General features: G+C 43.6%; 3 protein-coding genes across 4 annotated transcripts; 2 read left to right on the top strand and 1 right to left on the bottom strand.

Annotated features, from left to right (window-relative positions):
- Positions 1-469: 469 nt before the first annotated feature.
- On the top strand, positions 470-8,938 carry gnsa (glucosamine (N-acetyl)-6-sulfatase a). Its single transcript, XM_062482555.1, has 14 exons — positions 470-801; positions 1,351-1,410; positions 1,737-1,943; positions 2,297-2,362; positions 2,795-2,893; positions 3,168-3,335; positions 3,570-3,652; positions 3,749-3,867; positions 3,988-4,091; positions 4,234-4,335; positions 4,509-4,619; positions 4,787-4,897; positions 5,176-5,336; positions 7,214-8,938. The coding sequence occupies exons 1-14, from the start codon at positions 643-645 to the stop codon at positions 7,287-7,289; spliced, it is 1,626 nt and encodes a 541-aa protein (XP_062338539.1). The 5' UTR covers positions 470-642; the 3' UTR covers positions 7,290-8,938.
- Positions 8,932-17,846, bottom strand: zgc:194209 (uncharacterized protein LOC570908 homolog). Of its 2 annotated transcripts, XR_009932509.1 has the most exons (10): positions 17,717-17,846; positions 16,978-17,067; positions 16,760-16,881; positions 16,042-16,143; positions 13,689-13,841; positions 13,192-13,307; positions 12,790-12,950; positions 12,240-12,435; positions 9,621-10,135; positions 8,932-9,487 (listed from the first exon to the last, which is right to left on the bottom strand). XR_009932509.1 is itself a non-coding variant. In XM_062482557.1 (9 exons), coding segments are annotated over exons 1-9 (1,149 nt in total). In that variant the 5' UTR covers positions 17,719-17,846; the 3' UTR covers positions 8,932-9,928. The 2 variants fall into 2 exon arrangements, 1 of the variants encoding a protein (XP_062338541.1); XM_062482557.1 differs by having other exon boundaries at positions 8,932-10,135.
- Positions 17,847-22,488: 4,642 nt separating this feature from the next.
- Positions 22,489-24,398, top strand: LOC134037346 (zinc-binding protein A33-like). Its single transcript, XM_062482556.1, has 2 exons — positions 22,489-22,604; positions 22,876-24,398. The coding sequence occupies exon 2, from the start codon at positions 22,878-22,880 to the stop codon at positions 24,396-24,398; it is 1,521 nt and encodes a 506-aa protein (XP_062338540.1). The 5' UTR covers positions 22,489-22,604; positions 22,876-22,877.
- Positions 24,399-25,353: the final 955 nt, after the last annotated feature.

The following is a 25,353-nucleotide window of genomic DNA, read 5'->3' as shown; positions in this document are numbered from 1 at the left end:
CATTACATAGGCCTACATTGTTTTAAGGAGGCATTGGACTACTCAAGACTGCTAATATGTGCCTTTGTGTTGTGATCAAATCTTACAGATTAATCTTTTATTGTAGGCCTAGGCTACTTGCATTTTATTATTATTATTATTATTAGTTACATCAGCTACAAATAGCAGTGAAGAAAATCTGACATTACTGGTGTAACACAGAAACATGAAATGAATGTGCTGTAGCCTAATACCCTATATAATTCAATATATATAAATCAAACTGTTACAGGGTCAACCCTGTGTCAGGACATTTATGCTTGGAACAAGGTTATATTTGAATAAGAGTAGACCGTCCAAATTCAGTTTGTAGGCTACGGCTATTGAACGGACTTTTTAGATTTTTCTTCAGATAGACTACGTTTACAAACTTTTGTCATGCATAGTGACATACTCCCAAGCTTTCTGAAATCAGCTGACCGGTGTTTCCGTTGTGCCAAGCATAACACATGACACAGGGAACGGGGAAGTGCTACCTTTAGAAAGGCATTCTTTGCTCCGCTCTATTCGGAGACGGTTCCCTAAAAACATTTCACGCTTTTATCGAGAGACGAATCAGTGGGGACAGACACAGCTTTAGCTATTACGATTTTCCCAGTGAAAATGGCTTCGATTCACCTCCGTCTTCCGACCTTATTGAATGTTCTCCTTATCTGCGTCACGTTGCTGTTAAACAACCAGTGTGTTGTTGCCAAGACATATCGCAGACCCAACATTGTTTTGATACTAACGGATGACTTGGACATAGCAATTGGCGGCTTGGTAAGTACATCATCATATCAGTTTCATAATGTAGATGGTCTGCATGAGAGAGTGTATTCCCAACCAATCGTACACAGCTAGCCATTTAGCTAGCACTCGCCAGATGAGATAGCAAAAGGCAGCCAAACAATAGCTAGCAACCTAGCTTGATTAGCTGTGTAATACAATGTCTCGCTACTAACTAGTTTCTGTAGACCACTGTGGAATAATTGTAATAGTATGTTCTTCGTAAAGTCCATTATGGTTTTGCTCAGTTAATAATAGGCCCTAATCCTGATCAAACCAACACTCTTAGCATAGACTTCATCCAAAGCCAAACTCTTCCACCCCTCCTTATTCTAAAGACATTTGGGTTAACCAGGGTTATGTTGTACTTTTTGTACAACATTTATAACAACACATTTTGTAGTTGTTATAAATGATTCTATTTATAAGTTCAGTTGCTCAGTTTTTATACTAAGTAATCTGAAGATGTCTTGTTTTCTTTAAGAAGTCGTTTGTGTCATAATGTTTAAATTGGCCCTTTTAGTTTTACACTCTGTGTTTCAGAATCCATTGATCAAGACCAAAAAACTTATTGGAGATGCTGGGATCTCATTCACGAACGCTGTGAGTACCCAACCCCCTCGCTATCTTATTTCAAATCCATGATCAAGCAGCAACTAGACTCTGAATCCAGGGCAGATCATGAAATGCTTTCATCATCCTCATCATCATCATCATCATGTGCCTTGTGACTAAGCATCCTGAATGCTAGTGCTAGTTCAGCCCCTTCGCTTAGCAAGTTCCTACTATATGTGGAAGTCAGTTCTGTAGCCTGAACATGTAGGATTGGGGGTGTCACATGCTGTTTCACAACCCGACCTACCATAACCATGATCACACCAGATTAAAAATAAATAATTAAAATACCTGCCTAATCCCCCCTCCCCCAGTTTGTGGCCAGCCCGCTGTGTTGCCCCAGCCGGGCCAGCATCTTGACAGGGAAGTATCCTCACAACCACCATGTCATCAACAACACTCTGGAGGGCAACTGCAGCAGCCTGGCCTGGCAGAAGAGCCAGGAGCCCCAGACCTTCCCTGCCCTGCTGCAGACCTACGCTGGCTACCAGACCTTCTTCGCTGGGAAGTACCTCAACGAGGTAGGCTACACCTCCAGGTCGCGCAATATGTCAAAGGTGACATACTAGATAAGGAGATACTTGACTCGGACTGCTTGTAAGGGATTTATTATTATTATTATATTTTTTAGCAACTGAAATAGTAGTTTATTTTTTATTTTTTATGTATGTTTGTATGCGTCACAGAAGTGTGTACTGTGTTTGTTAGTACAATATGTCTTCTTATCAAGTAGTAGGCTATGCTTTACCTTAAGTCATCTTAAGTCTCCCCCTAACTCACCTCACGCCTGCTTTTCTGTCCGTCCTCACACTTGCACAAGAGGTCATGTATTTTATTTGTGTACAGAATCTGATTGTGTGTGTGTGTTTTCCAGTACGGGAACTCTGATGCTGGTGGGATTGAGCATGTTCCTCCTGGCTGGGACTACTGGGTCGGCCTGGTAAGACAAACAAATGCAACCCCCCTCCCTCACAAACGAGTAGGCCGCTCTGACCCCCAGTAAATAAGATGGCCATGAATCAGCCACACCCTACTGCTCCCCCCCAACTCCCGTCCTGGCAAGGAGACCTTTCACCGTTTCCCAGATAATTTATCAGTCGAAGACATGCTCTGGTAAATGGGTCGTGGTTAGGGTTGTGCATGTGGAGATTGCAAGAAGGGCAGATGTAGGAACTTGCTGACGTCCCATGGAGGTCGTCTTGTGACAAGGTTGTTTATCAGACCAATGGAGATTCATTCAAATAAAATTTTATCTGAAGTCTGAACTCAGCGTAGAACGCAAGTTTAAACAAACAAATGATCAAAATGGAGGAAAAAATGTCCAACTGCTTTCTCTTGAGTATGAATGTTTTATTTTTTTGTCATCTTATAGGAGAGGAACTCAAAATACTACAACTATACTCTGTCGGTGAACGGGAAAGCTAAGAAGCATGGGCAGAACTACAGCACAGACTACCTGACAGACGTACTGGTGAGAACTCCACTTCCCATCCATCCTCCCTATTCAGCATCTTCAAAACTTTATCAGACACTTGCTCAGTAAACATTGTGGCAATATCCATGTTACAATTAAATGTTATGCAATTCGATTGGTTACTGAACTGTCATTCAGTGTTCTAACCCTGACCTTTCCCCAATCTGTCTCTGCTCTTCTCCATCCTCTCTCACTCCTCTTTCCTTCACGTGTCCTCTCTCTCGCTCTCTCTCACACACACACACACACACACACACACACACACACACAGGCCAACATGTCTCTAGACTTCTTACAGTACAAGTCCAACTACCGGCCGTTCTTCATGATGGTGTCCACGCCGGCCCCCCACTCCCCCTGGACAGCGGCCCCTCAGTATGAGAACAGTTACCCGGACATAAAGGCCCCCCGGGACCCCAACTTCAACGTCCATGGAAAGGTAGCTCCTACCTTATGGGTTCTGTCCTCATCAGTTTCTGGCTCCTTTGCGCTACACTTGCAGCATCTCACACGTGTAGCCTTTAACCCTAAACCAGGATTTTTCTCTCTCCCTCTCTTGTGTGTGTCCCTAATCCTGAATCATTCTTCTTATTTTCTCCTTCTCTCACCATAACCCTACACCCTTCTCACTCTCTCTCTGTCCCACTCTGTCTGTCTCTCTCTTTTTCTCCAGGATAAGCACTGGTTGATCAGACAGGCCAAGACTCCCATGACCAATTCCTCAGTGGAGTTCCTGGATGAAGCTTTTAGGAAACGGTCAGTCATCTTCCCCTTCTCAGTAACTTAAAAATGGTGATACTAACTCACTCTGCTGCTGCTGAAAGTGTGTGTGTGTCCCCTCCGGGCCTGTAGATGGCGTACTCTCTTGTCAGTGGATGACCTGGTGGAGAAGGTGATGAACAGGCTGGAGGTCAGGGGAGAGCTGGAGAACACCTACGTCATATTCACCTCCGACAACGGCTACCACACCGGTACACACACACACACATCTTATACCAACTACCAGACACGTCAGCAGGCATGACTGGCATGGCTTGACTGGAATGGCTTGACTGACTCTCTCTCCCCCTCCCTCCCTCTCTCTCTCCCAGGCCAGTTCTCCCTCCCCCTGGACAAGCGGCAGCTGTATGAGTTTGACATCAAGGTTCCTCTCATGGTCAGGGGCCCCAAGATCCAAGCCAACCAGACCAGCCCGGTAATAACACTGACCTCAAATGACCTTTTTAAATGCTTTGAGCATCTAAAAAGCCCAAAATAAATGTGATTTGTTATGGGAATTTATCGGTTTTATTATACAAATAATCCTTTAAGCTAAGTAGTTTTCTTGCTGTGCGTAGCTGCTGGTGGCCAACGTAGACCTGGGACCCACCATCCTGGATATAGCGGGGTACGACGTCAACAAGACCCAGATGGACGGCATGTCATTCCTGCCTGTCATGGTGAGACCAGACCAGACCCACACACCATAACTCGACAACCACGCTACACTGGTGCTAATACGCTTGCCAGGCAGGAGAGTACTGACTTCATGTGTGGGCCTGTACCCCCCCTCCCTCTGTCTCTCTCCCTCTGTGTGTGTCTCTCTCCTCTCTCCCTGTCTCTGTCTCTCCAGCAGGGGCAGGTGAACAGCAGCAGCTGGAGGACTGACATCCTGGTGGAGTACGAGGGAGAGGGGAGCAACGTCACTGACCCAGCCTGTCCCCTGCTGGGCCCGGGGGTATCGGTACGGAGAGGAGGAACCGGTGGGGGAGAGAGAGAGAGGGAGGGAGAGGAGAACAGCGGGGCACTGACTCAGGAGAAGGAGAGGTGTTTTTAGTGGAGTGGAGTTGACGAAAGGAGAAGTGGTAGGAGGTGGGAGTGCTGATACTGACGCGCTCTCTCTGTCTGCAGGAGTGTTTCCCAGACTGCGTGTGTGAGGACTCGTACAACAACACGTACGCCTGCGTGCGCACCGTCGCCCCCTCTGCCAACCTCCAGTATTGCGAGTTTGATGATAACGAGGTAATGACTCAATGAAATATGTAATCATTGTACGTATGTACATAAATATAACTGTAACTAATAACTTTGCTCAAACCCAACCAAATTCAAATCCAATTTTATTTGTATAGCCCTTTATACAAGCAAAGTCACAGAATGCTTCACCTTCCCATAGAACTGCCTCGAAACTAACCTAAAAACCTAGGCGTTTAGAACCATACTTACACATTCACTGGGATGTACGTAGAACGATGCCTACTGCTTGTCAGTAAGCTAAAATGTGATGCGTGTGTGTACAGGTGTTTGTGGAGGTGTACAACGTGACAGCTGACCCCTTCCAGCTCAGCAACATCGCCAAGAGCATCGACCAGGAGGTCCTGGAGAAGATGAACCACAGGCTGATGATGCTGCAGTCCTGCTCTGGACAAGCCTGCAGGACGCCGGGGGTGTACGACACGCGGTCAGTGGAGGGGGCACGCACACTTGGATTTTACACACCCACATCCAGATTTTATATGTACACACACACAGATTGCACACGTACAGTTAGGTCCATAAATATTTGGACATTGACACAATTTTCATCATCTGTATACCACCACAATGGATTTGAAATGAAACAATGTGGCCCCCCCCTTTTTAAGGGACCAAAAGTAATTGCACAATTGGCTGCTCAGCTGTTCCATGGCCAGGTGTATGTTATTCCCTCATGGGAGTTCGTTATTTCATTGACAAGGAGCAGATAAAAGGTCTAGAGTTCATTTCAAGTATGGTATTTGTGTTTGGAATCTGTTGCTGTCAACTCTCAATATGAAGTCCAAAGAGCTGTCACCATCAGTGAAGCAAGCCATCGTTAGGCTGAAAAATCAAAACAAACCTATCAGAGAGATAGCAAAAACATTAGGTGTGGCCAAATCAACTGTTTGGTACATTCTTAAAAAGAAAGAACGCACTGGTGAGCTCAGCAACACCAAAAGACCCGGAAGACCACAGAAAACAACTGTGGTGGATGACAGAAGAATTCTTTCCCTGGTGAAGAAAAACCCCTTCACAACAGTTGGCCAGATCAAGAACACTCTCCAGGAGGTAGGCGTGTCTGTGTCAAAGTAAAAAATTAAGAGAAGACTTCACCAGAGTAAATACAGAGGGTTCACCACAAGATGTAAGCCATTGGTGAGTCTCAAAAACAGGAAGACCAGATTAGAGTTTGCCAAAAAAAATCTAAAAGACCCTGTACAGTTCTGGAACAACATCCTATGGACAGATGAGACCGAGATCAACTTGTACCAGAATGATGGGAAGAGAAGAGTATGAAGGGAAGGAACTGCTCATGATCCAAAGCATACCACCTCATCAGTGAAGCATGGTGGAGGTAGTGTTATGGCGTGGGCATGTATGGCTGCCAATGGAACTGGTTCCCTTGTATTTATCGATGATGTGACTGCTGACAAAAGCAGTAGGATGAATTCTGAAGTGTTTCTGGCAATATTATCTGCTCAGATTCAGCCAAATGCTTCAGAACTCATAGGACGGCGCTTCACAATGCAGATGGACAATGACCCGAAGCATACTGCGAAAGCAACCAAAGAGTTTTTTAAGGCAAAGAAGTGGAATGTTCTGCAATGGCCAAGTCAATCACCTGACCTAAATCCAATTGAGCATGCATTTCACTTGCTAAAGACAAAACTGAAGGGAAAATGCCCCAAGAACAAGCAGGAACTGAAGACAGTTGCAGTAGAGGCCTGGCAGAGCATCACCAGGGACGAAACCCAGCGTCTGGTGATGTCTATGGGTTCCAGACTTCAGGCTGTCATTGACTGCAAAGGATTTGCAACCAAGTATTAAAAGTGACAATTAGATTTATGATTATGTTAGTTTGTCCAATTATTTTTGGTCCCTTAAAAAAGGGGGGGGGGGGCACATATAAAATGTGTTGTAATTCCTACAGCGTTCACCTGATTTGGATGTAAATACCCTTAAATTAAAGCTGAAAGTCTGCACTTAAAGCACATCTTGATTGTTTCATTTCAAATCCATTGTGGTGGTATACAGAGCCAAAATGATGAAAATTGTGTCAATGTCCAAATATTTATGGACCTAACTGTACATACTCACCTGCACGCGCTCACTCACACCTACACTCAAATTCAAAACACACACATTTAACTATCAATTTAATCCTGAATGTGTTATAGTGTAATGTATAGTACACTTGTGTAAAATATTATTGTATCTATATCTTACACAAGTGTTGTACACTTTGTGTAATATATATACACACACACACACTAGAGAGAGAGAGCCCCCGTTGATGTGATTGTCCCCCCCCCCCTCCAGGTACAAGTTTGACCCCCGCCTCATGTTTGGCAGCCACCACCCTCGCCTCAGCAGACTGCGCCAAGTGCTGAAGTAAGATGGACTGACGGAGGGAGAACGAAGGAGGAGAGGAGGGAGACTTAGAAGGGAGGGGGCCCCTTTCATCCTGTCCTGTTGCTGCCTTGTTTCTGAGAACGCCAACGGCACCTGGCCCAATCGGTGTGGGGGAGGGGGGGGGGTTGGAAAGGGAGGGTGGAAGGCCCAATATCTCTATACAACACTACAGCCACTTTTAACAGGGATGCATTTTTGTACGCAACACTTGCCTGTCACTGCCGTACCGGGCACTCGGAGACAGGAAGTGACACATCGTTTGTTGTGGGTTGTCGTAATTCTATACGTGTTTGTGGTGAATTTGATAGGGCCTGTTGACATTTCATGGTTCTTTTTGTATTTTAACAGTTTTGTTTTTATTTACTTTTGATGTCCAGATTATCTGACTTTACTTGCGTAAGAACCAATGAATATCTCCATCAAAGAGCCAGTGTGGCTCGCTAAATGTCCTCCTCTCCGCCGTGGATTCTCACGCACATGCCTACACGTGTACTCTCCTGGTATTGTTATCATTATCAAAGTATTTATTTGACTGTAGGCCTTACAACTGACTTTTTATGATCTGAGAACTGCCCAGACCGAGGGACATCGCATAACCCGGATGTATTTTCCACAAAAGAGAAGCGGATGTTTATATTTTTTCAGAAAAAAGGGGGAGGGGGTAGACATGACAGAAGGAGAATAGGAAGTGTGATTGTTTGGACTGAATTGAGGGAAACAGGCCAACTATGCTTTTACTCTGGATTCAATCAGCCCAATCAAAACGGTTCCTCGAGTCACTCGTCACACACAGACACTCATATTATCCCGGAGATTAAACGGTAGTACGTATTCTTCACTTTATATTGAGACTATTGTATGAGAACATGAGTTTCATGTGTTCTGCTGTTGATCACAAGGTTTGGATCATGAATGAGCCAAAGGGGAGGATCTGTGATGGTTTGGTCCTCCAATGAGATTTTTTTTTTATATAGTTTTATTTTTCTTTGTTTTTTTTGGGAAGGGGGGGCCAAATCAATGGTCCCTTCAACTAATCTGCTTAATGTGAATTCTGTAGGGAAAAAATAGTTCCTTTGTTTTAGACAAGGGAATATTAGGGAAGGAGGAGAGTGAGACTGATGCATGGTTTTATAGTAAAAATACCATGATAGTGCTCAAGGAAGACTGAAACCCTGAAGGGAAACTATCTCCTTTGAATATTACTAATTCCACCCTCGTCATGATAGGGCTGCCCAAGCTTTGCCATCTATCCGTTCCAGCAGTGCTATTGTGGTTCATTCAACATGCTTCAAATGAGTTTGTTGAACTGCCAGTTGTTTGATTGTTGATTAACTGTTGAATTTGTTTGAAATGAATGGTAGTTCTGTTATTTACATCAAAGATCTAGTCTGACTGTATTACAGGTGTAAGGTACTGGACAATACTGGACTGATAATCGTCACACACACACAGAGCTATGCTGTAAACCACAGGAACTTGTCAAACCCATTTCAGCTCATTCATGCACTTTCCAACTTGTGAAAAAGATATGTTTTTGCACATTATTTCTTTACAATAGTCGTTTTGTAACAAAGTATGCATTTCTGGCTTGTGTGTTTGTCCATTAAACATATTCTGCGATTGGCATATGAATTAATTTGTCGGTTGGTGACCAAGTCAGGAAACTTTATAGCCAGTTTGATACCTATTACACTTAAGACTGCTGCCCCCATTGGTTAATGGGTACATCATCTGACACTATGGTCTCAGCCAGAGAAGACAATGGAAAACAATGAACCAATTTCACCAGCCTGCTTAGAAAAGCAGGGTGAATGTTATTTAATGTAAAAACATGTTATTTCATTCAAATTCAACTCCAAGCATTTCATCGTGTCAAAGAATAGGCAACAGTGTTATGAAAGTCCAAAGTATGACATCAGATAAGAGGCAATTTCTCCAGTAAAATTGCTGGCATGTCCACCCCTAACAGCAGGAAGTGTGGGAAAAGATGAGTATCTGTAATTGAATCCACGGTTAAAACATCAGCTACACCATGCCAAAGTGTTGGCACAAACACTTGTGGGACAAAAAACCATTCCAAATTGCTGTCAAGATACTGGCATTCCAGACCAATGGGCAGAAACTCACCAACCCAGCTCTTAGACTAGGAGTCTCCAACCCTGTTCTTGGAAATATACCTTTCTGCAGGTTTTCACTTCAACCCAGTCTAGTTCATCCAATTCTAAAAATTAGCCGGTTGATGTGTTGACTCAGGTTAATTCTGAGGAAGGTAGTTCCGCAGGGATGGGGTTGCAAACCCCAGTCTTAGGCCAACCTCTGGTCAAATGTTCATGAAGACATTTCCGAGTTATATTCTTGAATATTAAATAGCTGTTGTGCTCCTCCATGTCACAGTGTAAAAATCATATGTGCTTATCCTTTACCCTAACAGTGCAGGAGGCTCTGACTAAATTATTTCCTGAATCACTGAAAGATCCAAGTCCATCGTCTCTACCTTCTAGTAAAGTTCCTCAAGTTATCCCAGATCCAGAAAACCCTCCCACCATTCAGGGTTATGACATTTGATCCCCAACCATAACATTTCAAGTCAACTTCTCCCTGCTGCCCAGAGGCAAGGCTAGGCTAGCTCCACTCCTCCAGGACAGGCAGAAAAGGCAGGTCGGTGCTCCCCAAGTAGACCCTCCCGCGGTGCTGGAACGCGTCGCTGACGGCCCAGGTGAGGCTTCCGTCCGGGTCATGGAGGGTGCCCACCAGCTGAGCGTCCGGTCCCAGCTCCAAAACCAGGCCGTAGGATGGCAGCAGAACATTGTACCAGCTCAGAGGAACCACCTGGGACACACACACAAGGACGGGTTCTAAAAAAACTAGCCTAGCATAAAGGTTAGGTAGGGTTTAGACCCCATCTGTCTGGCCATTACTTCTACCCAGTAGGTGGCGGTAATGCACCAATGACATTGGTAGCTAACAGCCCTTAAAGATCCTGTAAAGTAAATTCCATGTTTTGCTTCTAAGTACATTATATACATGTGAAATGAGTTCCTGAAAGCATGTGCAAAGCGCTAAAACTTTGTCACACTGAAATGTGGAGTTAAACCGAAGAACAGTTCTCTTCCGTTTTCAGATCAGGTTTTAATGGGCGGAGCCAAAAAATGCCCTATCTACGTCATTTCGCCCTATCTACGTCAGATCACTGAATGGCTCCTCCTGCTGTACTGTTATTGTAGCCTACATCAGCTAGCTAGCTAGCTTCAGGATGTCTCCCACCACCCGCAACTGCATCTTCCCTGGATGCAAGAACTCCAGCTGCGCTGCAACGCCATTTAAGTTCCCTATTGATAATGAAAGGAAAAATAGGTGGATAGATTTTGTGAAGAGCCACGCTCATGGAAAGCTTCGGATAAACTCCAACAGCCGCCTCTGCACTGACCATTTCACGGCGGACAGTTTTAACATGGACCAGAGACAGACGGGGTTCATCAACACACGGCTTCTCTTGCAGCGCGGAGCCGTACCGAGCATCGCCCCTCCGGCCGTTCATCCTCCGGTCGCACCTGGACCATCCACCGCCGCCAGCAGTTCATCACTCAGTTCTGTGTGCTTGTTATAATTATACTAGATAACTTTTCCAGAGGTATCTCTGCTATGAGTTAGTGCAAACCGCTAAATTGATATTAGGCTACTCGGTGTAGAATGATGGTATTTTGGTGAAATGGTAGCTAATGTGTTAGAAGTAGCCTAGTTGGAGAGCTCACAGTCTGCTGTCTCTGGTGTCCATTTTTACTGTTACAGCTCAGGGGAACATTTCATTTATATGCATCTGTATGTTTCACTCATTGAACAAATAAATTCTAATTCAATACGGTTTTGTTCGGCTTGACATAGCGTCCATTATCTGGGTCGGAGGTAGGCAGTAGGCAGCGAGGGGCGGAGCTTCAGCTCCTTCAGGCGACACGCCCCCCCAGTCTTAAGCAGAGAAGACTGCTGATTTTTTTCACGATTTCAAAGCCTAATTTAACATACTTGTCGGTGTTATTTTTTAATTCGAATTTGGATTGGTAGTTAATAACACATTGTTCTGTGGTGTGGCAAACTTAAAACTCGTTTCCAGGTCCACTTTACAGGATCTTTAAACACAGAAAAAGGAGAATATGTGTGTGTGTGTTGGGGGGGGGGTCTGAGTTCATAGCTTTCACCTAAGGACTAAAGAATTTGATCAGACTTAAATTAGCAGAAGTCTGCATGGTATACTTAGTCTTTAGGATTGTTTCCAGTTTAAACCATTTGATCATATACCATATTCTGCCAAAGTTGTGCTTTACATCTCTATAACACAATATCCCTTTAATACACTGTGTCTTTGGGAAATAAGGTTCTAAATACATAGCAAAGCATTACCATTTAGTTTAACTACCATTTAATCACCATCATATAGTGTATGAGGCTGTCACTGGTGTCACCCTTTGGTGATCACAGGGACTACACCCCAAAGTTCACTGAGAGTTCAGCTCAACGACCCCAAACAACCCCCGACACACTCTACTGCCCCAGCTATTGCTGCGAGGGAGGTGTGTGTGTGTATGTGTGTGTGAACTGTAGGTGTGTGTATGTGTGTGTGTCAACTCAAGAGCCCTTGTTGCTCTGCGTCACCCTGTCCTATCAGATTACACACCATCTAGTCTTGATGTGGGTTAGGAACAAAGGCTGTTTCATCCCAACGCCCACAACTTTAATCTCACACACACAGACACACAGGTTGGGATCACGAGAAAGGTTTCAGCATTGTCCAGTTCAATTGGACACGCTCTAAGACCAGAGAACCCCCAAAGTTTTTCAGTGAAGACATCAACAAGGCTTGGAGAAGCTTCTCTCCCACAGCAGCGATGAAGACCATGGTGAAGCTGATGACAAAGGTAATGGTGACACTGACACTAACCTTGGCCAGGAAGCGCTTGACGGCCGGGTAGGGGGCAATCATGTCAAGGAACGGAGGCAGTAGCCGTGGAAACCGGGTGGTTGTGATGCCAACCAGGAAGGTTCCATGGTCACTACGGCGAATGTTGTCTGGGTAACCAATCATATTGCTCATGACCACTTCCTTTCTGCCAGCCTTGGGCCCCTTCAGCCAGTACCTGAAAAAGAAAACATACGTCTTTTCAAAAGTACAATATATACAGTATATGTAACCCCTTATAATAATACCCCTTCAAAACTGTACAGTAAAAAGTGCAAATATTGTATATGAATGTACAGTATGCAACATAAATACAGTATTATACATACTGTATATGGTGTTCACAGAAATGTTCTCCTTTTTTAAGTTAACCATTATCTATTCAGGCAAAGAACAGTAGGTCATAATTTTATGTCTTATCTTCATATGTACACCAGCAGCACTCTAGATGATAAACCTGAGGATTTACATTGAACAGGGAAGTAGAACACCTTGTCAAACACTGTGTGTGTGTGTGTGTGTGTGTGTGTACCTGAGGATACGTCCCAGGCTGGTTTCGGCCAGCAACAGGAAGTCCTCGTCAGGAGACAGCGCTATGCCGTTGGGCATGTAGAGAGAGTCCAGCAGCACACGCACGCTTCCAGACCCCGGCTCATAGGCCAGGAGGCGACCCAATCGGTTCAGCTCGATCACCTGCAGGGCATGGGGTCAGAGGTCAGGAACAGACAATAAGGGGCATCTTTGAAGTCCCCAATTAGTGAGTTCTGGCTGGCAAGTTCTGGCTGAGAATGTTTTGGTTCAGAGAGCCAAGCTTTGGGATTCTGGAGCATGCCGTCGCTAAGGCACCATGAGGAAGCGTGGTGAATGGTTGCTGTGTCTCTCCATTGTTGCACCTCCCTCTCTCACTTTTCCCTCTCTCATCCAGCTCCCTCACCTCCAGTTTGACGTGTCTGCGACCCCAGCGACTGGAGGACTCGGTGAAGTAGATGGTTCCCGTCTGGGAGGAGATGTCCAGACCGTTGAGGAAAGCGAATGGGACACTGTCAGCACCTGGGGCACGGTACAACAGCTGTGAACACACATTTACTGCCATTTCCCCCTCTGGCATCCCTACCTGTGTCTACCTACCCTTTTACCTCATCTGGAGGATAAAAGTTTCAAACTTTTTTAAGTTTCAAAACATTATTCACTGAATGAACACAACAGCCAAGGAGATCCCTAAATGATGATGAAGCATTTGGATGGTAACTGGTTTGTTTTGTCATGGCGAGTGGGACTATTGACCTTAAAATGCCTAGTAATTTTCCCAACAATTCCACTGATATGGATAAGAAAAAGTCAGTACAAGTTGAAAAATACAAGAAAACCTCAGGGATCAGGGAGATATGCGAGTTCAGTGTACAGTATGTGCTGGAGGGGCTGGTGTTGGACCTTGGGCGTTGGACAGCAGCAGAGTCTTGTGTCCATTCTGGGGGTCCACACTGTGCAGGCCCAGGTAGGAGTCAGCCACAATCAGCTGGCCCTGACTGTCCAACCTGACGCCATGGGGACGGCCACACACCGGCTCGTAGTCACTACTGCTGCCTGAGGGGGATGGGCAAACAGGAAGAGAGGATAGGGAGCTGAAATGAGTGACTGACGTGTTTGGGATAGAGGACCTGTGAGGTGCTCCAGGAAGTAGCTGTAACCAATCCAGACAGGTGCTCCAGGAAGCAGGTCACATCCTATTCAACCAGTATATAAGCTACTTTTTTTTTTTTACTTCTATTCAAAAATGTTAATATATTACATGTTTTTTGTCAACATTAGTTAAAATTGTTTTTCAATTGTATCTGAATAAAAAATGTGGAAGTGAATTTGGAAGTAATTTTAAAGTGACTTAGTTTAAACTCTGGATGTGAGTTACAGAGTTAAACAAGCGTCTTTAATAAGTGGTGTGTTTCAGATCCTGGCCAGGGATGTTTCCAGGCTCTCTGTCCTGTTCTGTGCAGGACTGAGCTATCTGCTGTCAAGCCTCCTTTGAAATGTCATCCCTTTTTACCAGCACCACAGGAGTTATTGAGGCCCGCTCGACCATGGCTAATGCACCCTGGCACACACTCCCTACGCACGCACACGCACGCGCGCGCACACACACACAAACACACACACACACAAAGACACACAAATACACAAACACAAATTATACTAGATGCCATTTTCTCTGTCTTATTTGAATTTCTATGTACTCCAGAAAGCCCAAAACGCAAATTGGCTGCAAAACTTCTGCACCACCATCATTGAGGCCCCCATCATTGAGGCCCCCATCATTGAGGCCCTTGTTGTTGAGGCTCTGATCATTGAGGCTCCCATCATTCAGGCCCTCACCTCTGTTTCTATTGTTTCTATTGCTGAGGTCTGCACCGCCATCTTTGAGGGCCCCATTGTTGAGGCCCGCTTTCACATCAATGAGGCTCTCACCTCCGTCCCCAGCAAGATCCTCCAGCCAGGTAGGAAACTCACACACAAAGACTGTGAGGTCATTTTACATAATTACCTAATATTAATAATGCCTCAAATTAAGATTCCGCTTTGCTCTTCCAGAAGTTCCCATCAGCAGGGCTAAGAGGGCGAGGCGTGTCTTTGCTTGCATATTCTGAGCCATGTGCTGCGGGTGTTTCCATGCCTCCTGTGATAGCAAGCCATCCCTATTGGCTATTGTCTGGCTGTTTCACTGGCCAATCACAAGCCTTTTCTCTGGTCTTGTTCCTGGATAACCACTGGCCATTTAGAAAACTAAATAAATCTGCCTTTTTACTGCAATTGGTGTGTATTTGAAGTGTTATATTATTCCTCTGAAACTAATTGTACTTAATGTGCACTTCAGAAGAACTCTGGGAAGCCCACAGCTCTTGGTGGGTGGGTAGGGTGGGGGAGGAGAGGGGGCGAGAGGGCGAGCACTTGCTGGCTGCTGACTGGTTAGCTGATGCAGCAGCGTAATCAGATTCTGGCATATGAAACTTGGACCCCTTTATCTAAAGAGGTTTCAAGTCTGTTTTGATCTGTCCTGTTGAACACACATACAATCATATGCACGCACTCCCCTCCTCCCTCCATCACACACTTCTCGTCCTCCCCTCCTCCTCCCTCCTTCACACATTCATCCTCCCCTCCTCCCTCCATCACATTCTCCTCCTCCTCCTCATCCTCTCCTCCCCAGCCTACTGACCCCCTCAATCACATGGGGAACAGCTCGCTGATTGTGCCCATACAATCATAACTTACACAAGAGTGTGTGTGCTCTTTGAGAGTGCTTGTGTACCCTCCCAGAATGTGTTTGTGCTTTGTGTGTGTGCTTTCTGAGACAAAGTTATCGAAGACTCCAAGTTCCACATATCTCTCACTCTGACACACACACACAAACCCTTGTTTGGGTTGCAGAAGTGCTGTTTGAGAGATTCCACAGATCTTCCTGTACCTGACATGATCAATCACATTAGCAAGAAAAAAAACACACAGTTGCTGTGTACATCTCGCTCTCGCTCTCTTTTGGTCTACCTCTCTCAAAAACATGTTGGCCTCGCTCCATGAATCATCCCCTCAAACGAACATGAGAAGCAGCCACTGGGAGCCCTCCAACACTGAACCCAAATCCCCGATCCAACAACCTCCCTCGGGTTCCCCTGGGCTGTGATGACTGGAATGACTGACTGACTGACTGACTGACTGTCTGTCTGACTGACTAGAATGACAGACAGACTAAATGACTGACTAAATAAATGACTGACTGACTGGAATGACTGACCACACTCTGGGATGTCCTGGCCCATATGGGTGATGAGAGTGAGGCTGTCATCCTGGCCAATCCTCCACAGCTTCCCATCCACGGTTCCTGTGTAAACGTTACCTGAGGAGGCAGGGAAAGGGGAGCAATGAGCAAAAGCATCGATAAACCTTTTGTGCTTACAGTATACGCAACACGTTTTAATGGGGGAGGTTAGGGTAGTTCATTATGTTAGGGTGTCAGGCATAGGGCTGCACTCTGGTCATTTGAAAACACACACTCACCCAGCAATAAGCATATGGTAAATGAAGAGTCTCAATATTATCTGCATACTTTAAGTTCATTCTTTAAGACTTCAGGACAATTCAGGAACACTGCCTAAACTGACAGGCCCCAATGTGGAGCACAGTGGCTCTTCTGATCCAGACCTCCGCATGTCTCTGTTTCACCATCCATTTGTACATATTTATTTGTATCTCTCCTCTTGCTTCATGAATGTATTAATCTCCTAGTAATAATTAATGAATTTCCAAATAACTGCTCTTCTCAAAGTTTTCTCCATTGTTCTCTCTTTTCCCAGGAGTTTTTCTAGGAGTTTAAGTCGTCTTTAAGGGCTTTGGTTGGTTTACGTACAGTTTATACGTGAAGCACTTGTCACATTGCTTGTAAATAAGGCTTTACAAATACAATTACATTTGATTCGAAGACAAGATTCATCTTCTCATACTTAGCTGCTTACCATTTTCATCAGCAGTGAAGGACTCTGGTCCATGTAGTTTTCCAGTGAACAGTCTGCGGCCCTTTTGTAGGCGGTTATTTACAGCCAAGGGGCCCTCAAGGGCAGGAGGGGGCCCTTCTAGTCTGAGACAGATAAAACAATAGCTGAATTGTAAACACATCATTGCAGAAGTGTATGTGCTTGCGTGTATGTGTGTGTGTGTGTGTGTGCCTTCTCACGTGTGTGGTTCAGGGTCAATAGGAGAGGGTATGAGGTATACCCCCACAGTTACTGCTATCAGGACAACTGATAAAGGTTTCTTTCCCAACCTGAGAAAGTAGAAGGAAGATGAACAGTCAGATCATTATTGTAGGCTAGCCTACATTAAATCAGACATCGCCGTCAAACTCACATCGATAAAAAAAAAAAAAAAACATTGAATGGTAACAGCTCGTTTTCCTATCTTAACTTAATAAATCAGCGATGTTGTGTCATTTATGAACCCTATCTCTCCGACATGCAGTGAACTTTGTCACTGTTATGAGTGTGTTGATCAGAGCGGACAAGCATGCTCTGCTTTCAATTTTCAAGAGCAGAGCATTCAAGTAGCCTACCGGTAGGCTAAAAATGTATTGGTTAATTTCTAAACTAAAAATCCCTGGGCATTAAACTTGCCATACAACATCAATCGTCTTCATTATCGAGTGCTAAATGTTAATGGTAATAAAACGCTGAATGACAGTGAGCAACCGTTCACCGTCCTTTTCTGCATAGCAATTTAGGGCACCCGAATATTATTACAAAAATTAGCTTACGATAACCCGACTCGGCGACCTTAAGTTACAAAATAGCTGTCTTATCACAACCAAACCGCAAGCGACAGGGATATTTGTTTGACTGATAAAAACAAACGTTCCAAAGTCGGTCACGTTGTACAATTTCTCTAATCGTTCGCGACAGACAACATACCAAACTTACATTGTTAATCCTTCTCCACTCCCGACAGAAGACACCCGTTCTTCCTGTTAGTTCAGAGTCCTCATTGTAGATGAGTACATTCTCCCATGGGTCCCAAGAGTTGCGAAGTGTGTGAAAGTTTTTGTGCACTTGGCAGACAGAGAGAGAGAGAGAGAGAGAGAGAGAGAGAGAGAGAGAGAGAGAGAGAGAGAGAGAGAGAGGGGGGGGGGGGCAGACCAGGGAGTTTAGTTTTGTGTATGTGTTCATTCTGGCTGTGATCACTTTGCTGGCTGGAGGACATACTTATGATGGGGTCATCCAGGGGCCAGGAGCTCAGAGATGGCTCAGGGACAGGAAACAACACAGGACTTAAAGAACTGTAACCTTGATAATGGCAATCACCCAAAAAAGAAGATTGATTTAAAACCGCTCAATAGACTTTAAATAGTTGCACTAGAAAACAGTCTCAATCCTGCTGTTGTTAATATTGCATGCAGTCCTATGTCAAAGTTCTTTTTAAATGTATTTGATAATTGTCCTTTGAAATGTTTTGTAGACTGTGCACCACAAAATAAAAAACCTTGCCTTTTCAATTTAAACTTTATTGGATAAATTTAGGCCTTTAAGAAGAAAGGCTACACATGGTAACGATTCTAAAAGAACAAGTTACCTACAAAATAAACCTGCAACAAGGATATGAATAGAATATAGCAATTTTTTTTCTCAGTATACACTTTTGGTTAAGTCCCCTTTCCTCAAAGTGTGCATCCCCTTATATGGTCTCAGCAAATCACTTAGGGATACATTAAAGGGATACGACACTCCTGTCTTTAATCCATAGGAAACTTGGATAAGGACATGGGCATGTTCTATCCCTTTAATACCACTAAAGAGCTATGATTGTGAGTGACACAGTAAGGGCACGTTTCTATTCTAGGATCTCCAGTACAGTAGCATAGCAACAGGAGTAGTAGAGCCAGAGATCTTTGGCAAACAAGAGTTACATATATCTGGTTTATGAGGATCTATAATGATCTGTCCTGTCTATTTTCACCAGTACTGGCCTTTGGTTGGAACACTGCCACAGACATGAATAGGTTTAACATGACAGTTTACACATATAACCTATATCATAGCCCAAATTAACCATCCAGATAGCATTGTCACTCAAAACATGCTACAATTTTATCTAAAGTTGCACAACAAATCGAACGCTAGTGTAGCCTTACATCACAAGAGTTTACAAAATCTTCCACAATAACAGCCATTCATACAGCGGCCAGTTCCAATGAGAAGTAAGATACATAAAAAAATTGCATACAATCATAGTGTAAGATGCAAGCATCGGATAAAACGGGAGAAGAGAGGAAGAAAAAAAAAAAGCTGAATGAGAAAGTGCCCGAAAAGCTTAGTCTCAATAAGTGTTCTGATTTAAGGCCCTGACACTATCCAGAATCACTCACTAACTAGGTAATAAGGGGACAGTGGTGTCTGCCTTGTAATACTTGTCTGTGGGGGTCAGATGGCTGAGTGGTTAGGGAATTGGGCTAGCAATCAGAAGGTTGCCGGATCGATTCCCGGCTGTGTCAAATTATGTTGTGTCCTTGGGCAAGGCACTTCACCCTACTTGCCTCGGGGAGAATGTCCCTGTACTTACTGTAAGTCGCTCTGGATAAGAGCGTCTGCTAAATGACTAAATGTAAATGTCTGTGCTTGGTAGCAATATTGTTTAGTTGACTTGCAAATCAAACGATAGCTTCTTCAGGATATATATATATATATATACGTGTGTCTGCACAGAACAAATGAATAACAGACCACCTTAAATTATACTAATACCCAGTGTTTGAAATTAAATTAAGTGTGGGTAATAGATCTCCAAAACAAATAAACAACATTTAATCAATCCACAGTTGTGACATAGCTCAAGACAAGAGTGTGGTGTCACTGGCTGTCTACTAGATGTCGACATGTCAATCTATCTTTATCTATTTCTATCTATCTGTCTTTATCAATCTATCTATGTCTCTGTCAATGATGTATTCTGTAGCGTCCGTAAATGTCCCCTCTCTATAACCCACGGATATGAGTAATTTCCAATGCCTTTTTAGCATTTGAAAAAAACACGTTTGTCTTGAAACCTAGAGAATGAAGAAGCGTGTGGTCTGTATGTGACAAAGAGGGGAACATACAGTTAGTGGAGGAGTGTATGAGTGGAGGAGGAGTGGAGGAGAGAGACTGTGTCTCCAACCAACAACAACCATCACCCAATTCTTTTAATATGCGGTTCATTACAAACTGTAAGGCTCTGACTCACCATTGTGAGTTATACTCTCGGGTAGGATGGCCTGCTTTGGCCACCCGTAGGCTCTCTCATTGGTACACCCTTATTTATAAGGCAATCCTTGGTCTGCTCCCTAACTACCTGTGTGTTTGCATCAACCAGAGAAGTGTCGGACAATATTCTTTGCGATCTCTGGACTTTTTTATGCTCACTGTTCCAAATGCCAGAAGGGAAATGGGAAAAAGGGCTTTTGGGTACTCTGCCCCCTCATCATGGAATATGTTGCAGAATGTTTTAAAGCTCAGGGAACTAATAGGGAGTCAGGTGGCTGAGCGGTGAGGGAATCGGGCTAGTAATCCAAAGGTTGCCAGTTCGATTCCCGGTCATGCCAACTGACGCTGTGTCCTTGGGCAAGGCACTTCACCCTACTTGCCTCGGGGGGAATGTCCCTGTACTTACTGTAAGTCGCTCTGGATAAGAGCGTCTGCTAAATGACTAAATGTAAATGTAAATATAATATCACTGACTACTTTTAAATCTCGAATGAAAGAAATAGAGGCAGGTTCCCTAATATGTAAATGTTTCTTAAATTAACTCTACGTCACTGTTTCTTAGCTCTTAGCTTTTAGTTTCTTTTAACTTGTCTTGTTCTGTGTTTTCCTGTCTGTAACTCTGTGTTTTTTATGCTGCTGCCTGTCTTGGCCAGGTCTCCCTCGAAAAAGAGATTTTAATCTCAATGGGACTTCCTGGTTAAATAAAGGTTAAATACAAATAAAATAAAAATATCCGATGTGCAGTTTGGAGTCAACAAATGGTTCAACACTACGGCAAGTTGGATGGCTGTCCTGGCCTCACTTTAACAGTTACAAATGTAAACATCTACGTCACGGTGGGTCTCTGACAGGACGGTGCTGGTTGGGATTGAAACACCAGTTGTGTTGTAGGAACCATGAGAAGAGCAAAGACCATTCAGGTTATCATAATGCTTCATAATGTAGATAACATACAAATGCTTACTCTACACACACATAAACACACACCAAACACAGATATACACACACTTACATTCATAAATTAACAACTTCACAACATCCACCACCATCTTTCTGTCTTTTTTCCCTCCTCCCACTCTCTATTTTTATTTGTCCGTCCATTTCTCTCTATAACTCTCTCTCTCTATCTCCCCATCTCAAGGTATCTCTTAGTAGAATGTTTCATTCATCAGCACAAACATCTGGAGAAAGTCAAGTATTTGGTAGCTGTGTTGAGATCAAGGTAATTTAATCTTCTTCCTCTCCTGCCAGGATCTCTCCAATGTTCTCCATGCTGTACTGTACAGAGGGGATGGCAGAGTCAGGAACGTGTCTCTCCAACTGGTTGGGAGTGTTATTGATGTCAAATCGACTGAGAGGGGGGAGATGGGTAAAAAAATTGACATTTTGTCAAGGATGTATGTTAGAAAGAGCATCAGTAGGTTAGACAAATATGTGGAATATCAACAATGTTTGAGAATGTCATTGTATTTACCTAGTGTCATTCTCTACTTTTGCGTCAATAATAATTTAGCATGATCCTTGAAGAATATTAAATAGTGTGAGGAATCCTTTCTTCAATTACACTTATTAAAGACAAAATACATGATAATTGATTTTAGAAAACATGCTCACACACATGAAGTTCCATCCATTAAGGGTCAGACAATGGAATGTGTACAATCCTACCAATATCTTGGGACAATTATATCCTCAAAACTAAACTTCAATGCAAATTGTCAAGCGGTGTGTAAAAAGGGACCCCCTTGTTTGTTCTGCTTAAGGAAACTGACTTATTTCTACATTAACAAAACTATGATTACTTTATTTTATCGTGCTTTTATTTAATCTATTTTATCCTTTTCTTTAGTTTTTGGTTCAGTAATCTATCTTAAAGAGCAGGAATAGCTTGAGTCACATTGTTAAATGGTCTGGTGGGCTAATTGGAGTTACAGTTTAACCCAGCATCCCTGTATACTAGACAGTTACAGCGGCTGGCTCGATACTTAATTTCAGCTTCTTCCTTCTGGACGAAGGTTCACTGTTCCAAAGTGCAGAACAAAGCGGTATGAAAATAACTTTGTTCCGGCAGCTATTTATCAGCTGAACAAGTCTTAGAAAAATTGTTAGTATAATGATATAAACATTATGTCTACTTTTATTTCAAATTGTTATATATTGTCTTATGGATCGAGGAGCATCAGTTTTATCATGTAATTTATATTTTTAAGTCTTACATTGTTTGTGTTGTTTTGTGTATATGTACAAATGTCACCCACTACAGACCACATTTAACCAAGGGTATAAATGAAGTAAACTGAACTGATTCATGTGAGAAATGAAGTTAGGGAGACAGAATGTCAGATTTTCAGTAGCTTTGAAGTTATTAGTCTTTCTGTGTAAGAGAATTTCTTCATGAAAGGGTTAACTTTGTTTAGAGGACGGGGAGGGGAGGAGCTTCTTATTAACATTTCACTGAAACGAAACTAAAGAGATTCTAAACTCAGGAAACTCGTTCTACTTAGTTTAGTTTGATTGATTTTCTGTTATTTATACACAGAGATCTGAGACGGCACAATATATGAACAAACGGGTGAGAACAGAGATTTAATTTGACCTGTTCAATTTAACCTCAGTTGTATTCATGGGTGATGTGGCTAGTAAATACACACTGTTGCTTGACTCTGACATTTGAAAGACTGTTGAACTATGCTATTTTGATCCTTGATATTCTGCTGTATTTTCTACATGAAAGTAGATATGAAAGTAGATACATAGTATTTGTAAAATATACCTTTACATAGTTTTGTTGATGAGTTCATAGGTTCACAAGATTAATAAATTAACTTGTGGTCTTATTCTAGAAATGGCTTCTTGCAGCAGTCTCCTGTCAGAAGATCAGTTCCAGTGTTCTATCTGTCTGGGTGTGTTTACTGATACTGTCACTATTCCTTGTGGACACAACTTCTGCAAGGCCTGTATCATCAAGTACTGGGACAACAGTGATCTGTGTCAATGTCCCATGTGTAAAATGACTTTTGATAAGAGACCTGATCTCTATGTCAATACTTTCATCTCTGAGATGGCTGCTCAGTTCAGGAAGTCAGAGCCACTGAAAGCTACCATCAGTCCAGACCTGTGTCCTACTAAACCTGAAGTGTCATGTGACATCTGTACAGATACCAAGCTCAAGGCCCTGAAGTCCTGTCTGGCGTGTCTGACCTCTTACTGTGAGACTCACCTGGAGCCTCATCAGAGAGTTGCAGCCTTGAAGAAACACAAGCTGATCGACCCTGTGGAGAACCTGGAGGACAGGATGTGTCAGAAGCATGACAAACTGTTAGAATTCTTCTGTAAGAAAGACCAGGCGTTTGTTTGTGTCATGTGCATGAAAACTGACCACAAGACCCATGACACTGTCACTTTAGAAGAGGCATATGAACAGAGGAAGACTAAGCTGGGACAGATGATAGCTGAGATGAACCAGATGATGGAACAAAGATCTAGGAAGGTTCAGGAGATCAAACTATCAGCAGAGACAAGCAAAAAAGATGCAGAGAGAGAGATATCAGATAGTGTTCAGGTTTTCACTGCTCTGGTGCACTCCATTGAGAGAAGCCAGGCTGAGATCATTGAGGTGATTGAGGAGAAGCAGAAAGCAGCAGAGAAACAGGCTGAAGGGTTGATTAAAGATCTGGAGCAGGAGATCACTGAGCTGAAGAGGAGAAGCACTGAGCTGGAGCAGCTCTCACACACTGAGGACCACCTCCACCTGCTCCAGAGCTTCCCATCCCTGAGCACCCCTCCACACACCAAGGACTGGTCTGAGATCAGTGTCCACAGTGGTCTGAGTGTGGGGGCAGTGAGGAGAGCTGTGTCTCAGCTGGAGGAGACACTCAATAAAGAGATGGAGAATCTGCCCAAAGTCAAGCTGAAGAGGATTCAGCAGTATGCAGTGGATGTGACTCTGGACCCTGATACAGCACATCCTGATCTCATCCTGTCTGAGGATGGGAAACAAGTGAGAGATGGAGACATAGAGCAGGATCTCCCTGACAACCCAGAGAGGTTTGATCGTTGTGTCAGTGTCCTGGGAAAGCAGGGCTTCTCCTCAGGGAGGTTGTACTATGAGGTGCAGGTTGAGGGGAAGACTGAGTGGGATCTGGGAGTGGCCAGAGAGTCCATCAACAGGAAGGGATATATCACACCGAGTCCTAATAATGGATACTGGGCTGTATGTCTGAGGAATGGAGATCAGTATAAGGCTCTGGCTGGCCCTTATGTCCTCCTCTCCCTGAGACAGAAGCCCCAGAAGGTGGGGGTGTTTGTGGACTATGAGAAGGGTCTTGTCTCCTTTTATGATGTGGAGGCCAGGTCTCATATCTAGTCTTTCACTGGCTGCACCTTCACTGAGAAACTCTATCCACTCTTATGTCCTAGTTTGAATGATGGAGGTAAAAACTCTGCCCCTCTGATCATCACTCCTGTCACACAGTGAAAAACGAAAATGTGTAAATGCTGGAGTTCAAAAGAAAATGTTATTACAAAATATTAATCTGAACAAAACAGTTGTGGGTATGTTGGAGACAAAGTAATTTAGATTTTCAAACATTTATAAAAACTCTGTAAACAGAGGCAGTGCTCCCCTGGTGGTTCACTGGGTAGAGTGTGTCCCACAGACTAAGTCCTTGACTCGGTGACTGGGGTTCCAGTGCAATGATATGTCACATAAATGTACCAGTGAATGAATTAAATAATATAAGCTAAAATGCAATAAATGTAAATAAATGTTCCCCAGCATGAGCTGTTACTCCTGGACAGGAATCCTACACCTTAGTCATGATCACCATGGAAAAGTGCTGCTGGGGTTTACAGTCTTCTATACAGTTACTGTAGGTTACAACAAGGAGTAAGAAACTAATGATATTAGGAATGTCCCAGTATCGTTCTGTTGCTCTCTGCTATTTAGCTCTTTTATCAATGAGCAGGTTTTGTGTTAGAAACATAGTTAGAGGGACCAGAAATATCTGATTTGCAGTAGCTTTGAAGTAATAAAAGTCGTCCAGTTCAGCTGACTTGTTTGAGAGAAGTCAGCGATAAAGGGTTCACCTTTGTTCAGGGCAGGACTGGGAGGGGAAAAGCCTCTTATCATTCTTTCACGGAAACGAAACGTAAGTGATTCCAGTGTCAGAATTGGATCTACTTAGTTTAGTTTGAGAGTGTTTAAGTTGTTTTCTACTCAGAGATCAGAAAAACTGAGCAACATAAGTACCAACCGGTGAGAACAGAGATTCAATCTGACCTGTTTCATTTAAACTCGTGTAATAATAATGTTTCACGTA

Source organism: Osmerus eperlanus, chromosome 17, assembly GCF_963692335.1.
Source record: "Osmerus eperlanus chromosome 17, fOsmEpe2.1, whole genome shotgun sequence".
In the NCBI taxonomy this organism is placed as follows: Eukaryota; Metazoa; Chordata; class Actinopteri; order Osmeriformes; family Osmeridae; genus Osmerus; species Osmerus eperlanus.
This window is presented reverse-complemented; position numbering and strand designations above follow the sequence as displayed.

Bases quoted from the DNA above. Each gene is read 5' to 3' on its own strand.
- gnsa (XM_062482555.1), top strand. From the start codon at position 643: ATGGCTTCGATTCACCTCCGTCTTCCGACCTTATTGAATGTTCTCCTT. The intron at 802-1,350 runs GTAAGTACATCA...TCTGTGTTTCAG, and splicing joins ACATAGCAATTGGCGGCTTG to AATCCATTGATCAAGACCAA. The intron at 2,363-2,794 runs GTAAGACAAACA...GTCATCTTATAG, and splicing joins GGGACTACTGGGTCGGCCTG to GAGAGGAACTCAAAATACTA.
- zgc:194209 (XM_062482557.1), bottom strand. The intron at 16,882-16,977 runs GTGAGAAGGCAC...TATCTGTCTCAG, and splicing joins ATTGACCCTGAACCACACAC to ACTAGAAGGGCCCCCTCCTG. The intron at 13,308-13,688 runs GTCCAACACCAG...ACCGTGCCCCAG, and splicing joins GCTGCTGTCCAACGCCCAAG to GTGCTGACAGTGTCCCATTC.
- LOC134037346 (XM_062482556.1), top strand. From the start codon at position 22,878: ATGGCTTCTTGCAGCAGTCTCCTGTCAGAAGATCAGTTCCAGTGTTCT.